The sequence below is a fragment of the Salmo trutta genome, chromosome 3 (assembly GCF_901001165.1).
Source record: "Salmo trutta chromosome 3, fSalTru1.1, whole genome shotgun sequence".
Classification (NCBI taxonomy): Eukaryota; Metazoa; Chordata; class Actinopteri; order Salmoniformes; family Salmonidae; genus Salmo; species Salmo trutta.
The window spans coordinates 70,856,732-70,875,460 of record NC_042959.1 but is presented as its reverse complement, the minus strand read 5'-3'; the positions used below and the strand labels follow the sequence as shown (position 1 = coordinate 70,875,460).

General features: G+C 47.8%; 1 protein-coding gene across 1 annotated transcript; it reads right to left on the bottom strand.

The window, feature by feature from the left end:
- Positions 1–49: 49 nt before the first annotated feature.
- Positions 50–18,717, bottom strand: LOC115165935 (phospholipid-transporting ATPase ID; the record flags this gene model as incomplete). The annotated part of the gene is made up of 6 exons (XM_029719469.1): positions 50–3,812; positions 4,673–5,251; positions 16,701–16,970; positions 17,626–17,871; positions 17,958–18,041; positions 18,490–18,717. Coding segments are annotated over 6 exons (1,506 nt in total), but the record flags the coding sequence as incomplete, so codon positions are not given.
- Positions 18,718–18,729: the final 12 nt, after the last annotated feature.

The window sequence follows — 18,729 nt, the reverse complement described above, 5'->3', positions numbered from 1 at the left end:
AACATTATTCCCCGTACAGTCACACTACAAATGAAATCATACTTTGATGTCAACTGTAAATAATTATATTTCAGTTGACACTTCCTCTTTGGATTGACAAAGACTTGATTAACTTTCTTAACTTGAACGTTCTCACTGAAACCCAACATCAACCTGCTGTATCTATCTATAACACCAGTGCTTGAAGTGGACTGAAATAGGTGACAGTACTTATTTTGGGTGTCCCTACTGTTTATAATTATGTGCCACTGGCAGAACGCCACAGTATTTTAAAGCAAAACTCTGTAAGAGGGGCCAAAACTCAAAACAGTAATACATTTGAGGTGCGATACTCAGTACTGTTGCGTTCTGGCCCAATTCAAGCACTTTATAACACGTTGCAACACAATCTCACACTCAACTCGAGCAAATATGTACAAAAAGTATTTAAGCAGATTTTGTTTGTTTTTAGTGAGGCTTAATTCGTGTGAAGACACATTTTTGTGCAACTTCATTCATAGGAAAATGCATTTTTGGGGGGCAAACCTAGGAACAATCTTTTGAAAGTTATTCGAGCAATTCTTTTTGTATTTTCACAAAAATTAAGCCACATAAAAACGCACAAAATCTGCTGAAATACTTTTTGTACATATTTGCACAAATTGAGAGTGATATTGTGTTGCACTGACTTACAGGTGGTTTGAGCCCTCTACAGCAGGGAGAGACAGGTCCAGCAGAGACTGGTTGTGCTGCTTTCACCCTATAATCTTTCTAACCAGAGGCTGTATGCTGTAGAACAGTGGTATTCAAACTTGTTCAGCTGGGTCCCCATTTTCTCCTGACACAAAATTTTTTTGCGACCTCATCCCACCCCAAAACAAATAACATAACCTTAAAATCTGTAAATTCCGATTTTTACATCAACAAATAACCTTCAATTCATTACATGTTCATCTCTTATCAAAATTAAAAGAAAACAATAAATACATTATATTTTTCTAATTATCTTTCTCAAAAAGTTTTTATGTTGACCCATACAATAATCTGTACTCTTCATTTTTTGTTCCTAAAATATATATATATATATTTTTTTTTGCTGCGATCCAACTGCAGTTCACTCGAGACCTGGACTTTGAATACCACTGCTGTAGAGTACAACAGCTGTCTCACCTAGTTTCACCCTATATCTTTCTAACCAGAAGCTGTATGCTGTAGAGTACAACAGCTGTCTCATCTGGTTTCACCCTATATCTTTCTAACCAGAAGCTGTATGCTGTAGAGTACAACAGCTGTCTCACCTAGTTTCACCCTATATCTTTCTAACCAGAAGCTGTATGCTGTAGAGTACAACAGCTGTCTCATCTGGTTTCACCCTATATCTTTCTAACCAGAAGCTGTATGCTGTAGAGTACAACAGCTGTCTCATCTGGTTTCACCCTATATCTTTCTAACCAGAAGCTGTATGATGTAGAGTACAACAGCTGTCTCATCTGGTTTCACCCTATATCTTTCTAACCAGAAGCTGTATGCTGTAGAGTACAACAGCTGTCTCACCTAGTTTCACCCTATATCTTTCTAACCAGAAGCTGTATGCTGTAGAGTACAACAGCTGTCTCATCTGGTTTCACCCTATATCTTTCTAACCAGAAGCTGTATGCTGTAGAGTACAACAGCTGTCTCATCTGGTTTCACCCTATATCTTTCTAACCAGAAGCTGTATGCTGTAGAGTACAACAGCTGTCTCATCTGGTTTCACCCTATATCTTTCTAACCAGAAGCTGTATGCTGTAGAGTACAACAGGTTTGTTTCCCCCTGCTGTATAGAAGGAATACGCTACATGATGACATGCCTAGTAGAGGGATGAATTGGGTTGATCATCAATACTGTGGATTTATTAAGGCTTAATAATAACATCCCTGATCCCTCCCTCTCAAGCCTCCATTCATTAACACGTTCTCCTGTTCCTAGACCAGCTCAGTCTCTAGGTAACTACAGGTTACTGTCTGACTGTATAAGCCCATATTAGCATACTTTCCCACACACTCGGTCCGCCCCAAAGCAACATGGAGGTCCAGGTTTTTGTTAGAAGTCCATCTCCTCTCTCTTAAGCCCAGTACAGGTGGGGCTCAGAGTCTGAGATATAACTGTAGTTCTGTCTGTGGGCCCAGCAGCAGGTCACCAATATGGTGCAGTGGAGGAGGATGAAGAAGAACATGACGAAGAGGAGTCTTGCTGTGTCCTGTAAGCTTAAAATGGCGTTCTCACTGAGAACTATAGTGAACACAGAAGCTCCGCCCATTAACTTATGATGACATATACTACAACATTCCAGCAAGGACAGCATCCTGCATTCTTCAGTCATTGGTTGGCTGACTGAACCCCTCAGTGTCCTGCCAAGTTATTGGCTAAAACAACAGATGGACTATGTATGTGAAAATGTCAGACAGACAGACAGTCAGGCAGACAGTCAGGCAGACAGATAGAGAATGTACAGTAGTATGTACCCATAAGAGTGTAGGATTGTGCAGCCTGTCTGGTTTGACTAAGTCTTTGGGCATGGTGACACAGCAATATGTAACCATGAATACAAAGACCAGGACCACTGATAAGGTTCCAGAGACCTTCCTCATACAGACTGTACAGGTTAGAGGGACAGCTCTACACTACTGCATTGGTTTACACTGTGTCATACATTATTAGAGAAGGTAGATAGCATTACTTGGCCTATTAGAGACATGTTTATGATTGGTTAACAGCTGGATACAGACAGGTGTATTGGAGTACTATGTCTAACAACAGCTGATCATAAAAAACACTCATTCTGCTATTTCATCTTAATTCACCACCTTTCTGACGATGAAATGAACCTCTCTTCTGTCATAAAGACTCAATTCACCACCTTTCTGACGATCAAATTAATCTCTCTTCTGTCATAAAGACTCAATTCACCACCTTTCTGACGATCAAATTAACCTCTCTTCTGTCATAAAGACTCAATTCACCACCTTTCTGATGATCAAATGAACCTCTCTCTCTTCTATCATAAAGACTCAATTCACCACCTTTCTGACGATCAAATTAATCTCTCTTCTGTCATAAAGACTCAATTCACCACCTTTCTGACGATCAAATTAATCTCTCTTCTGTCATAAAGACTCAATTCACCACCGTTCTGACGATCAATTGAACCTCTTTTCTGTCATAAAGACTCAATTCAATACTTTGTTTTGAACCAATCTGATATGTTATGACATATGATCCATTGTATAAATAGTATAGTCATGTCTGAACCACAGTGGTGTTGTTGAGGCGGGGTTTCTCTCCGGATCCCTGTGGTACCAAGCTCTTCAGCAGATGGTTACATCATTTGCATGAAGAAGTGCTTCTTTCAGTCCGCCTCATTGGTTGAAGAAGACAGAGAAGTGGGTTGTGGGTAGTTTGAGCATGTCTATCACAACTACCACACACTATCTTTCAGACACATACATATATGTACCAACACTATTGCAACGACAGTGTCATACAAATACCAGTGGGTGTGGATGGGTGTGTATGCCTTCCGCCTACAATGGCTGCCACTTTGGATCGCTTCCTAACCCAGGGTGAGTGCCATTCTAACATTCCAACTTCAGTATTCCAAACTTCCAAATGCAGTATTTCTTCACGTATTCCAAGAGAATCCAGTGGGATAAGACAGCCTGTCCTTCTTCTTTCTATCATCTGTCCATCCGTCTCACACGGTGTGGTTGTTTTCCTTGGGAACAAGGGGAGGTCCCGGGCTGCTGGTTCCGCTGGTGCGAGAGGCACCGCCCCTCCAACCAAATAGAGCCTCCTGCAGGAAAGGTGGAACAGACGGTTACTGTTGTGTGTGAGGTTGTGTGTGAGGTTGTGTGTGTGAGGTTGTGTGTGAGGTTGTGTGTGTGAGGTTGTGTGTGAGGTTGTGTGTGTGAGGTTATGTGTGAGGTTGTGTGTGTGAGGTTGTGTGTGAGGTTATGTGTGTGAGGTTATGTGTGTGAGGTTGTGTGTGAGGTTATGTGTGTGAGGTTGTGTGTGTGAGGTTGTGTGTGAGGTTGTGTGTGAGGTTGTGTGTGAGGTTATGTGTGTGAGGTTATGTGTGGTTGTGTGTGTGAGGTTGTGTGTGAGGTTGTGTGTGTGAGGTTGTGTGTGAGGTTGTGTGTGTGAGGTTGTGTGTGAGGTTGTGTGTGTGAGGTTGTGTGTGAGGTTGTGTGTGTGAGGTTGTGTGTGAGGTTGTGTGTGAGGTTGTGTGTGAGGTTGTGTGTGTGAGGTTGTGTGTGAGGTTGTGTGTGAGGTTGTGTGTGTGTGAGGTTGTGTGTGTGAGGTTGTGTGTGTGAGGTTGTGTGTGAGGTTGTGTGTGTGAGGTTGTGTGTGTGAGGTTGTGTGTGTGAGGTTGTGTGTGAGGTTGTGTGTGTGAGGTTGTGTGTGAGATTGTGTGTGTGAGGTTGTGTGTGAGGTTGTGTGTGAGGTTGTGTGTGTGAGGTTGTGTGTGAGGTTGTGTGTGAGGTTGTGTGTGAGGTTGTGTGTGTGAGGTTGTGTGTGAGGTTGTGTGTGAGGTTGTGTGTGTGAGGTTGTGTGTGAGGTTGTGTGTGAGGTTGTGTGTGAGGTTGTGTGTGTGAGGTTGTGTGTGAGGTTGTGTGTGTGAGAAACAGATTAAAGAAGATGACAATATCTCACCTGTACAGCGCCCAGACTAAGGTTCCAGCCACCAACTGAGTCTCCCCCAGGACTCCTCACCGAGGTGGGGGTGAGAGCGTCAGTAGAGGGGACCTGGGCTGGAGCTAACGCTGGAGGTGTGTTTGTGGGAGGGCCAGAAGCCACCTGTGGGAGTATGACAGGCAGCGTGTGTGTTCCCTCCTCCAGGGGAGTGTCCTGCGACCCCCCCAGGAGAGAGGATGAATTGGACAGGGGGGGAACCGATCCAGACACATAGCTAGGTGCTGGGCTGCTCTCTCCTGAGGCGCTCTGGGGGGGATGTGTGTTTGAGTGTTTCTTTTTGCGCAGGGTGTCTATCCAGCTGGAGCTGTGTCTGGAGGCAAAGTTGGCCAGGGCCAGGGAGGACAGTCTCATGTTCTTCCCAGAGGTGATGAGCTCCCCAAATCCCTCCTGGTGGGCAAAGGCATATCCTGACCTCCTGGACCCGCCCCTCGCCCCCAGACGACCCTCAGGCATGCCCCCGACCCCGCCCCTGACTCCTCCCATGCATCGACCCGCTGGCTTCCTCGTCTTCTGACGCACCAGCTGGGTGTAACGCACCTGGAGGGGGAAGAGGGTGAGAGCAGGGGAGGTAGAGGGGGAGGGGGGAGAAGGGAGAGCAGGGGAGGTAGAGGGGGAGGGGGGAGAAGGGAGAGCAGGGGAGGTACAGGGGGAGGGAGAAGGCAGAGCAGGGGAGGTAGAGGGGGAGGGGGGAGAGGTAGCGGGGGAGGGGGAAGAGGGTGAGAGCAGGGGAGGTAGAGGGGGAGGGGGGAGAAGGGAGAGCAGGGGAGGTAGAGGGGGAGGGGGGAGAAGGGAGAGCAGGGGAGGTACAGGGGGAGGAGTAGAAGGGAGAGCAGGGGAGGTAGAGGGGGAGGGAGAAGGGAGAGAAGGGGAGGTAGAGGGGGAGGGGGGAGAGGTAGCGGGGGAGGGGGGAGAAGGGAGAGCAGGGGAGGTAGAGGGGGAGGGGGGAGAAGGGAGAGCAGGGGAGGTAGAGGGGGAGGGGGAGAAGGGAGAGCAGGGGAGGTAGAGGGGGAGGGGTAGAAGGGAGAGCAGGGGAGATAGAGGGGGAGGGAGAAGGGAGAGCAGGGGAGGTAGAGGGGGAGGGGGGAGAGGTAGCGGGGGAGGGGGGAGAAGGGAGAGCAGGGGAGGTAGAGGGGGGAGAAGGGAGAGCAGGGGAGGTGGCGGGGGAGGGGGGAGAAGGGAGAGCAGGGGAGGTAGAGGGGAGGGGGGAGAGGTAGCGGGGGAGGGGGGAGAAGGGAGAGCAGGGGAGATAGAGGGGGAGGGGGGAGAAGGGAGAGCAGGGGAGGTGGCGGGGGAGGGGGGAGAAGGGAGGTAGAGGGGGAGGGGGGAGAAGGGAGAGCAGGGGAGGTAGAGGGGGCGGGAGAAGGGAGAGCAGGGGAGGTAGAGGGGGAGGGAGAGCAGGGGAGGTAGAGGGGGAGGGGGGAAAGGGAGAGGTGGAGGGGGGAGGGGGAGAAGGGAGAGCAGGGGAGGTAGCGGGGGAGGGGGGAAAGGGGGAGGTAGAGGGGGAGGGAGAAGGGAGAGCAGGGGAGGTAGAGGGGGAGGGAGAAGGGAGGACAGGGGAGGTAGAGGGGGAGGGGGGAAAGGGAGAGGTAGAGGGTAGAGAGGACACAGAGGAGTGTTATTTCCTAGTATAAAGGGATATGTAGGGTTTAATACAGGTGACCGGTATCCTGGGACTTCCTGACCAAGCTCCTTCCCGTTTCAGGAGAGAAATATTGACGGGTCCTGTAGACCAATAATTAAAACATGTTATGCAGCACTAATGCAAAAATACTAAATATGCACGATAGGTGCATGCATGAAGCGAACATATCGACTCCCTGGCTTCACAACCTACATTAGACCAGTCATCACAACGCTAGCAGCCAACCATATTTAGCCTATAGGCCTGCTCAACATAGTCCTCAGTAGAAAACATCACTTACATACATGACTTCCATAAACTGCATTGTTGACTATCATGTGTAGGCTACACGCGACCTGTTGACACAGTTACTGAAGGCAAACTCCATCTCACATTCACAAAGCTCCAGCCATACTCACTGTTAACAAAATGGTAGGTACATTGTGTCCACAAACTCCCTTAGGAAATAGACATTTGCAACATTGTTCCATGATGTTACAACAACAAAAATGAGTAGACAGGCTGGACTAGTCAGACTGGCAGGGATTTGATCAGCCGCTGTGCTGTCCTCCACTACTAGGCCTATTACCTTGTCTGTTTGTTTAGTGGAACATCTGATATGTTCCCTCCGACAAAGTGACCACAATGAGCAGGTTATGATAAGCTACAACCTTCTGAATCCCCCTGATAGCCAGGTCCAGGTTATAAACCACAACCTTCTGAATCCCCCTGATAGCCAGGTCCAGGTTATAAACCACAACCTTCTGAATCCCCCTGATAGCCAGGTCCAGGTTATAAACCACAACCTTCTGAATCACCCTGATAGCCAGGTCCAGGTTATAAACCACAACCTTCTGAATCCCCCTGATAGCCAGGTCCAGGTTATAAACCACAACCTTCTGAATCCCCCTGATAGCCAGGTCCAGGTTATAAACCACAACCTTCTGAATCACCCTGATAGCCAGGTCCAGGTTATAAACCACAACCTTCTGAATCCCCCTGATAGCCAGGTCCAGGTCATAAACCACAACCGTCTGAATCCCCCTGATAGCCAGGTCCAGGTTATAAACCACAATCTTCTGAATTCCCCTGATAGCCAGGTCCAGGTTATAAAGCACAATCTTCTGAATCCCCCTGATAGCCAGGTCCAGGTTATAAACCACAACCTTCTGAATCCCCCTGATAGCCAGGTCCAGGTTATACACCACAACCTTCTGAATCCCCCTGATAGCCAGGTCCAGGTTATAAACCACAACCTTCTGAATCCCCCTGATAGCCAGGTCCAGGTTATAAACCACAACCTTCTGAATCCCCCTGATAGCCTGGTCCAGGTTATAAACCACAACCTTCTGAATCCCCCTGATAGCCAGGTCCAGGTTATAAACCACAACCTTCTGAATCCCCCTGATAGCCAGGTCCAGGTTATAAACCACAATCTTCTGAATTCCCCTGATAGCCAGGTCCAGGTTATAAAGCACAACCTTCTGAATCCCCCTGATAGCCAGGTCTAGGTTATAAACCACAACCTTCTGAATCCTCCTGATAGCCAGGTCCAGGTTATAAACAACAACCTTCTGAATCCCCCTGATAGCCAGGTCCAGGTCATAAACCACAATCTTCTGAATTCCCCTGATAGCCAGGTCCAGGTTATAAACCACAATCTTCTGAATTCCCCTGATAGCCAGGTCCAGGTCATAAACCACAACCTTCTGAATCCCCCTGATAGCCAGGTCCAGGTCATAAACAACCTTCTGAATTCCCCTGATAGCCAGGTCCAGGTCAAAAACCACAACCTTCTGAATCCCCCTGATAGCCAGGTCCAGGTCATAAACCACAACCTTCTGAATTCCCCTGATAGCCAGGTCCAGGTCATAAACCACAACCTTCTGAATCCCCCTGATAGCCAGGTCCAGGTCAAAAACCACAACCTTCTGAACCCCCCTGATAGCCAGGTCCAGGTCATAAACCACAACCTTCTGAATTCCCCTGATAGACAGGTCCAGGTCATAAACCACAACCTTCTGAATTCCCCGATAGCCAGGTCCAGGTTATGAACCACAACCTTCTGAATCCCCCTGATAGCCAGGTCCAGGTCATAAACCACAACCTTCTGAATTCCCCTGATAGCCAGATACAGGTTATAAACCACAACCTTCTGAATCCCCCTGATAACCAGGTCATAAACCACAACCTTCTGAATCCCCCTGATAGCCAGGTCCAGGTCATAAACCACAACCTTCTGAATTCCCCTGATAGCCAGGTCCAGGTCATAAACCACAACCTTCTGAATCCCCCTGTTAGCCAGGTCCAGGTTATAAACCACAACCTTCTGAATTCCCCCGATAGCTAGGTCCAGGTTATAAACCACAGCCTTCTGAATTCCCCTGATAGCCAGGTCCAGGTTATAAACCACAACCTTCTGAATCCCCCTGATAGCCAGGTCCAGGTCATAAACCACAACCTTCTGAATCCCCCTGATAGCCTGGTCCAGGTCATAAACCACAACCTTCTGAATTCCCCGATAGCCAGGTCCAGGTTATAAACCACAACCTTCTGAATCCCCCTGATAGCCAGGTCCAGGTCATAAACCACAACCTTCTGAATTCCCCTGATATCCAGGTACAGGTTATAAACCACAACCTTCTGAATCCCCCTGATAACCAGGTCCAGGTCATAAACCACAACCTTCTGAATCTCCCTGATAGCCAGGTCCAGGTCATAAACCACAACCTTCTGAATTCCCCTGATAGCCAGGTCCAGGTCATAAACCACAACCTTCTGAATCCCCCTGATAGCCAGGTCCAGGTCATAAACCACAACCTTCTGAATTCCCCTGATAGCCAGGTCCAGGTCATAAACCACAACCTTCTGAATCCCCCTGATAGCCAGGTCCAGGTTATAAACCACAACCTTCTGAATTCCCCTGATAGCTAGGTCCAGGTTATAAACCACAGCCTTCTGAATTCCCCTGATAGCCAGGTCCAGGTTATAAACCACAACCTTCTGAATCCCCCTGATAGCCAGGTCCAGGTCATAAACCACAACCTTCTGAATTCCCCTGATAGCCAGGTCCAGGTCATAAACCACAACCTTCTGAATCCCCCTGATAGCCAGGTCCAGGTCAAAAACCACAACCTTCTGAACCCCCCTGATAGCCAGGTCCAGGTCATAAACCACAACCTTCTGAATTCCCCTGATAGACAGGTCCAGGTCATAAACCACAACCTTCTGAATTCCCCGATAGCCAGGTCCAGGTTATAAACCACAACCTTCTGAATCCCCCTGATAGCCAGGTCCAGGTCATAAACCACAACCTTCTGAATTCCCCTGATAGCCAGGTACAGGTTATAAACCACAACCTTCTGAATCCCCCTGATAACCAGGTCCAGGTCATAAACCACAACCTTCTGAATCCCCCTGATAGCCAGGTCCAGGTCATAAACCACAACCTTCTGAATTCCCCTGATAGCCAGGTCCAGGTCATAAACCACAACCTTCTGAATCCCCCTGATAGCCAGGTCCAGGTTATAAACCACAACCTTCTGAATTCCCCCGATAGCTAGGTCCAGGTTATAAACCACAGCCTTCTGAATTCCCCTGATAGCCATGTCCAGGTTATAAACCACAACCTTCTGAATCCCCCTGATAGCCAGGTCCAGGTCATAAACCACAACCTTCTGAATCCCCCTGATAGCCAGGTCCAGGTCATAAACCACAACCTTCTGAATCGCCCTGATAGCCAGGTCCAGGTCATAAACCACAACCTTCTGAATCCCCCTGATAGCCAGGTCCAGGTCATAAACCACAACCTTCTGAATCCCCCTGATAGCCAGGTCCAGGTCATAAACCACAACCTTCTGAATCCCCCTGATAGCCAGGTCCAGGTTATAAACCACAACCTTCTGAATTCCCCCGATAGCTAGGTCCAGGTTATAAACCACAGCCTTCTGAATTCCCCCGATAGCCATGTCCAGGTTATAAACCACAACCTTCTGAATCCCCCTGATAGCCAGGTCCAGGTCATAAACCACAACCTTCTGAATCCCCCTGATAGCCAGGTCCAGGTCATAAACCACAACCTTCTGAATCCCCCTGATAGCCAGGTCCAGGTCATAAACCACAACCTTCTGAATCCCCCTGATAGCCAGGTCCAGGTCATAAACCACAGCCTTCTGAATTCCCCTGATAGCCAGGTCCAGATCATAAACCACAACCTTCTGAATCCCCCTGATAGCCAGGTCTAGGTCATAAACCACAGCCTTCTGAATTCCCCTGATAGCCAGGTCCAGGTCATAAACCACAACCTTCTGAATCCCCCTGATAGCCAGGTCCAGGTTATAAACCACAACTTTCTGAATCCCCCTGATAGCCAGATCCAGGTTATAAACTACAACTTTCTGAATTCCCCCTGATAGCCAGGTCCAGGTTATAAACCACAACCTTCTGAATCCCCCTGATAGCCAGGTCCAGGTTATAAACCACAACCTTCTGAATTCCCCTGATAGCCAGGTCCAGGTTATAAACCACAACCTTCTGAATCCCCCTGATAGCCAGATCCAGGTTATAAACTACAACTTTCTGAATTCCCCCTGATAGCCAGGTCCAGGTTATAAACCACAACCTTCTGAATCCCCCTGATAGCCAGGTCCAGGTTATAAACCACAACCTTCTGAATTCCCCTGATAGCCAGGTCCAGGGGGAGTGAAAAGAGCCAACAAGCTGGCTGGCATCTTTCAGTCAAAGTTATGGGTAAGCTAAAACAAATAACATTAGCATTAGCATGTAGGCTAATAACCTCATCATATTTTACGCCTACATTTAGGCTACATCAACAAATGTTGTGGTGACTTTGACAGAACTTTGAGTTGAGTAAATTGTGACAAATACAACAATAAACCATTAGTTTCCTGTCCGTATTTCTCAATTTACAGTGGTAAAATCAAATATTTTTTATAACTAAACCAAAATAGACCACATCCTGTCTTTCCAATTGAAACAAATGAGTCATAGTGGGCAGAACAAGCAAAATGGTGGGCAGAGCCAAGCACAAGCTAGCGAGATCCTATTAGCTCGTTCCAGCATACATCTGCATATTTCCATTAGAAAACGCCTACTCTGTGGAGTGAGTGTGTGCAATAACTCAATTAGCCTTTGCATTCCCTCTAAACAATGCCATTTTTTACAACTTTGGCAAACGTTAAAATCTACAAAAAGTAGTCCACTCTGTTCATAACAGATTTTAGTTTTGGGGACAGGAAACTGTATTGAGGTCAAAAGTTTCCCCGATGAGAAAATGTACAGAATGTTGGCCAAAATCCATCTCCTTCCATCTTCTCCCATTTTCTCCCAATGTCAACCACTGGGCTTCCTCTCACTACCAGTTGCAATATTCTCAGGAAGGATGTGTAGAACGTGTAGAATGTTTTTGGACAATTTTAAACCCTAGTGATAATGACGTATTATAAGGTGATAGGGACAGCTGTTCTAGAGGGCATTAAGTTATATTCATGTCTGTAGGATAGACACAGACTCGTTCTGAGTCAATATTTACAGAGAAGAGATGTGACGGGATACAGAGAGTGGTGGCGTACGCACAAACAGTTAATCATTGGTAGAGTTAGGGGGCATTGGTGGGATTTCTGTCACATCAATGAAGAGACAAACAGACAGAATCACAATAGTATAGAGAGAAGACAGGAGGCATGGCTGACAGACTGAAAGTTAGACTGAAGGTCAGACTGAAGACCGGGCTGAAGGTCAGACGGAAGGTCACACTGAAGGTTGCACTGAAGGTCACACTGAAGGCCAGACTGAAGGCCAGACTGAAGGCCGACTGAAGGTCAGACTGACGGTCAGACTGAAAGCCAGGCTGAAGGTCACACTGAAAATCAGATTGAAGGTCAGACAAAAGGTCACAATGAAAGTCAGATTAAAGGTCAGACAGAAGAACATACTGAAGGTCAGACTGAAGGAAATACTGAAGATCAGACTGAAGGAAAATACTGAAGGTCAGACTGAAGGAAATACTGAAGGTCAGACTGAAGGAAAATACTGAAGGTCTGACTGAAGGAAATACTGAAGGTCAGACTGAAGGAAATACTGAAGGTCAGACTGAAAAACATATTGAAGGTCAGACTGAAGGAAAATACTGAAGGTCAGACTGAAGTAAAAATACTGAAGGTCAGACTGAAGGAAATACTGAAGGTCAGACTGAAGAACATACTGAAGGTCTGACTGAAGGAAATACTGAAAGTCAGACTGAAGGAAAATACTGAAGGTCAGACTGAAGGAAATACTGAAGGTCAGACTGAAGAACATACTGAAGGTCAGACTGAAGGAAATACTGAAGGTCAGACTGAAGGAAATACTGAAGGTCAGACTGAAGAACATACTGAAGATCAGACTGAAGGAAATACTGAAGGTCAGACTGAAGAACATACTGAAAATCAGACTGAAAGTCACACTGAAAGTAAGATTGAAAGTCAGATTGAAGTTCAGACAGAAGATCATATTGAAGGTCACATTGAAGGTCATACTAAAGATCAAACTGAAAATCAGATTGAAGGTCAACCTGAAGATCAGTTTGAAGGTCAGACTGAAGACTTTGAGACAGGAACAGAGGATCATAAAGAAGTGGTCATGATCCAGCATCCATTCTTCATCCCTTCCACTGATTTCACATGACTGAATTACTATTTTATTTTACCTTTATTTTACCAGGCAGGTCAACTAAGAACAAACACTTATTTACAATGACAGCCTGGCAATTGGTGAATGCTATCTGGAGTTTAACTCCTGTTTTCACCTATCCAATGTGTTAGTGAGTAGGATCAGTGATTAGGATCAGTGAGTAGGATCAGTGATTAGGATCAGTGATTAGGATGTGTTGGATCAAGGAGGGATGTACAGTGTGTGTGTGAAGTGTGTGAGTGTGGCCAGAAGCATATTGTTCTCACCGTGTCAGAGAGCTGTCAGTGTGGCCAGAAGCATATTGTTCTCACCGTGTCAGAGAGCTGTGAGTGTGGCCAGAAGCATATTGTTCTCACCGTGTCAGAGAGCTGTGAGTGTGGCCAGAAGCATATTGTTCTCACCGTATCAGAGCTGTGAGTGTGGCCAGAAGCATATTGTTCTCACCGTATCAGAGCTGTGAGTGTGGCCAGAAGCATATTGTTCTCACCGTATCAGAGAGCTGTGAGTGTGGCCAGAAGCATATTGTTCTCACCGTATCAGAGCTGTGAGTGTGGCCAGAAGCATATTGTTCTCACCGTGTCAGAGAGCTGTGAGTGTGGCCAGAAGCATATTGTTCTCACCGTATCAGAGCTGTGAGTGTGGCCAGAAGCATATTGTTCTCACCGTATCAGAGAGCTGTGAGTGTGGCCAGAAGCATATTGTTCTCACCGTGTCAGAGAGCTGTGAGTGTGGCCAGAAGCATATTGTTCTCACCGTATCAGAGAGCTGTGAGTGTGGCCAGAAGCATATTGTTCTCACCGTGTCAGAGAGCTGTGAGTGTGGCCAGAAGCATATTGTTCTCACCGTGTCAGAGAGCTGTGAGTGTGGCCAGAAGCATATTGTTCTCACCGTATCAGAGAGCTGTGAGTGTGGCCAGAAGCATATTGTTCTCACCGTGTCAGAGAGCTGTGAGTGTGGCCAGAAGCATATTGTTCTCACCGTATCAGAGAGCTGTGAGTGTGGCCAGAAGCATATTGTTCTCACCGTGTCAGAGAGCTGTGAGTGTGGCCAGAAGCATATTGTTCTCACCGTATCAGAGAGCTGTGAGTGTGGCCAGAAGCATATTGTTCTCACCGTGTCAGAGAGCTGTGAGTGTGGCCAGAAGCATATTGTTCTCACCATGTCAGAGAGCTGTGAGTGTGGCCAGAAGCATATTGTTCTCACCGTATCAGAGCTGTGAGTGTGGCCAGAAGCATATTGTTCTCACCGTATCAGAGAGCTGTGAGTGTGGCCAGAAGCATATTGTTCTCACCGTGTCAGAGAGCTGTGAGTGTGGCCAGAAGCATATTGTTCTCACCATGTCAGAGAGCTGTGAGTGTGGCCAGAAGCATATTGTTCTCACCATGTCAGAGAGCTGTCAGTGTGGCCAGAAGCATATTGTTCTCACCGTGTCAGAGAGCTGTGAGTGTGGCCAGAAGCATATTGTTCTCACCGTGTCAGAGAGCTGTGAGTGTGGCCAGAAGCATATTGTTCTCACCGTATCAGAGAGCTGTGAGTGTGGCCAGAAGCATATTGTTCTCACCGTATCAGAGAGCTGTGAGTGTGGCCAGAAGCATATTGTTCTCCACCGTGTCAGAGAGCTGTGAGTGTGGCCAGAAGCATATTGTTCTCACCGTATCAGAGAGCTGTGAGTGTGGCCAGAAGCATATTGTTCTCACCGTGTCAGAGAGCTGTGAGTGTGGCCAGAAGCATATTGTTCTCACCGTATCAGAGAGCTGTGAGTGTGGCCAGAAGCATATTGTTCTCACCGTGTCAGAGAGCTGTGAGTGTGGCCAGAAGCATATTGTTCTCACCGTATCAGAGAGCTGTGAGTGTGGCCAGAAGCATATTGTTCTCACCGTGTCAGAGAGCTGTGAGTGTGGCCAGAAAGCATATTGTTCTCACCGTTGTCAGAGAGCTGTGAGTGTGGCCAGAAGCATATTGTTCTCACCATGTCAGAGAGCTGTGAGTGTGGCCAGAAGCATATTGTTCTCACCGTATCAGAGCTGTGAGTGTGGCCAGAAGCATATTGTTCTCACCGTATCAGAGAGCTGTGAGTGTGGCCAGAAGCATATTGTTCTCACCGTGTCAGAGAGCTGTGAGTGTGGCCAGAAGCATATTGTTCTCACCATGTCAGAGAGCTGTGAGTGTGGCCAGAAGCATATTGTTCTCACCGTGTCAGAGAGCTGTCAGTGTGGCCAGAAGCATATTGTTCTCACCGTGTCAGAGAGCTGTGAGTGTGGCCAGAAGCATATTGTTCTCACCGTGTCAGAGAGCTGTGAGTGTGGCCAGAAGCATATTGTTCTCACCGTATCAGAGAGCTGTGAGTGTGGCCAGAAGCATATTGTTCTCACCGTATCAGAGAGCTGTGAGTGTGGCCAGAAGCATATTGTTCTCACCGTGTCAGAGAGCTGTGAGTGTGGCCAGAAGCATATTGTTCTCACCGTATCAGAGAGCTGTGAGTGTGGCCAGAAGCATATTGTTCTCACCGTGTCAGAGAGCTGTGAGTGTGGCCAGAAGCATATTGTTCTCACCGTATCAGAGAGCTGTGAGTGTGGCCAGAAGCATATTGTTCTCACCGTGTCAGAGAGCTGTGAGTGTGGCCAGAAGCATATTGTTCTCACCGTATCAGAGAGCTGTGAGTGTGGCCAGAAGCATATTGTTCTCACCGTGTCAGAGAGCTGTGAGTGTGGCCAGAAGCATATTGTTCTCACCGTGTCAGAGAGCTGTGAGTGTGGCCAGAAGCATATTGTTCTCACCGTATCAGAGCTGTGAGTGTGGCCAGAAGCATATTGTTCTCACCGTATCAGAGAGCTGTGAGTGTGGCCAGAAGCATATTGTTCTCACCGTGTCAGAGAGCTGTGAGTGTGGCCAGAAGCATATTGTTCTCACCGTATCAGAGAGCTGTGAGTGTGGCCAGAAGCATATTGTTCTCACCGTATCAGAGAGCTGTGAGTGTGGCCAGAAGCATATTGTTCTCACCGTATCAGAGAGCTGTGAGTGTGGCCAGAAGCATATTGTTCTCACCGTGTCAGAGAGCTGTCAGTGTGGCCAGAAGCATATTGTTCTCACCGTATCAGAGAGCTGTGAGTGTGGCCAGAAGCATATTGTTCTCACCGTATCAGAGAGCTGTGAGTGTGGCCAGAAGCATATTGTTCTCACCGTATCAGAGAGCTGTGAGTGTGGCCAGAAGCATATTGTTCTCACCGTATCAGAGAGCTGTGAGTGTGGCCAGAAGCATGTTGTTCTCACCGTGTCAGAGAGCTGTGAGTGTGGCCAGAAGCATATTGTTCTCACCGTGTCAGAGAGCTGTGAGTGTGGCCAGAAGCATATTGTTCTCACCGTATCAGAGAGCTGTGAGTGTGGCCAGAAGCATATTGTTCTCACCGTGTCAGAGAGCTGTGAGTGTGGCCAGAAGCATATTGTTCTCACCGTATCAGAGAGCTGTGAGTGTGGCCAGAAGCATATTGTTCTCACCGTGTCAGAGAGCTGTCAGTGTGGCCAGAAGCATATTGTTCTCACCGTGTCAGAGAGCTGTGAGTGTGGCCAGAAGCATATTGTTCTCACCGTGTCAGAGAGCTGTCAGTGTGGCCAGAAGCATATTGTTCTCACCGTATCAGAGAGCTGTCAGTGTGGCCAGAAGCATATTGTTCTCACCGTGTCAGACAGCTGTGGTTTCAGGTCCAGTTTGAGGAATCGGAACGCCAGAACTGGAACGATGCAGATCACTGTGGTCAAGACGATGGTCAGCCACACCAGCGGCTGGACCAGTGTGCTCTGGGCACTGCCCACGAAGTGGAACTGGTTGGGAAAGATGCTGAACAGAGTCTGGCTGTGCATGGCCAACATGATGGTGAAGAAGGTGCCCACAGAGCCCCACACAAAGAAATGGTTGATGGCTGTCCAGTAGCCTGTGTCCAGAGCAATCTACACACACACACACACACACACACACACACACACACACACACACACACACACACACACACACACACACACACACCACACACAAACAGAGAGAGATTTAAGCAATAAGGCGTGAGGGGCTGTGGTACTATGCATGGCCAATATACCACGGTTAACGGCTGTTTTTAAGCACGACGCAATGCGGAGTAATTAGAAGAGTAAAAATACATGTTTTATCATACCTGTGGTATATGGTCTGATATACCACGGCTTTCAGCCAATCAGCATTCAGGCCTCTAACCACCCAGTTTGTACTGAAAGCCGGTGTATATCAGACTGTATATAATAAGACACCTCGGGGGGGGTTGTGGTATATGGCCAATATAACATGACTAACAGCTGTATCCAGGCTGTACTCTGCGCTGCGTCGTGCCTAGGAACAGCCCTTAGCCGTGGTGTATTGGCCATTATCACAAACCCCTGAGGTGCCTTATTACTATTATAAACTGGTTACCAACATAATTACAACAGTAAACAAGTCTTTTTGCGTAATACCGTGGTATATTGTCTGATATACACATGACCCAAACTACCCGGTTTATCATATGTAGCAAACCTTCAAACACACACACGTTGCCTACAGGAAGTGGATACTACAGTCCTTCCCTCCGCTCACCTGCACACTGACCACGATCACCAGGGCGGTGGCCGTGGTAACAGCAAAGGTCTGGTAGTCAGCGAGGGGTTCCCCGGTGCCCTGGGTTCCGTGGGACAGGATGGCGTAGGGTATGAAGAACAACACAACACTAGAGTAGATACCCTGGGTTATACAGATGAAGAACTCTCTCTTGTTGAACAGCAGGTTAAGCTGACCTGGCTCATACAGCTTAGGATACTCCAGACTACGCTGCTCTGGGACGTCCTACAGAGGGAAAGAGGAACAACCAGGGGTCAAGGGTCAGGGGTCAAAGGGTACAGAGGCAGAGTGTGTGTGCTTGGGAGACTCACCTGGTCAAATATTCCCATGGCCAGCACGGGGAGAGAGGTGTAGACGATGTTATAGAGAGTGATGAAGTACTGATCATATACTGTCTGAGAGAGAGAGAAATAGAAAGAGAGAGAAGGATGAAGAGAGGGATGAGAGAGGGATGGAGAGAGGGAGAGAGAGAAAGATAGAGAGAGAGAGAGAGGGTTGGAGAGAGGGAAAGTGAGAGTGGGATGGAAAAAGAGAGCGAGAGAGAGAGAAAGAGAGAGAAAGAAAAGAGAGAGACAGAGGGTAGGAGGGAGATAACAGAGAGAGATAGAGAGAGAGGGTGAGAGGGAGAGAGACACACACAGTAAGAACGATAACCTCACCCCATTTAAGCCCAAATATAACGTCATGCCCCATGAGTCTTCACTTCAACCCTTATAGTTCCTCCTAAACACTCCTAACGTGTTTTTTTGACAGTCAAAACGATTTAGCTCGACCCAACTTCTAAAAGCCTTCACCCCTCACCTCTAAACCCCCGTTCCTGATCCCTCACCCCTGACCTCTCACCTGGGCAGAGAAGCCACAGAAGAAGCCAAACCAGAAGTGCACCATGGTGAAGGCAAAGTTCTTGTAGAAGAAGTAGCAGAGGAAGCGACACATGCGGAGGTAGGACCAGCGTCCGTGGACCAGCAGCAGGCGCTGGAGGAAGCGGAACTGGGAGAAGGAGTAGTCAGACGCCAGCACTGCCTGGATGCCCTCCTGACCACTGATGCCCACTCCTATATGAGCCGCTGGGAGGGGGGGGGA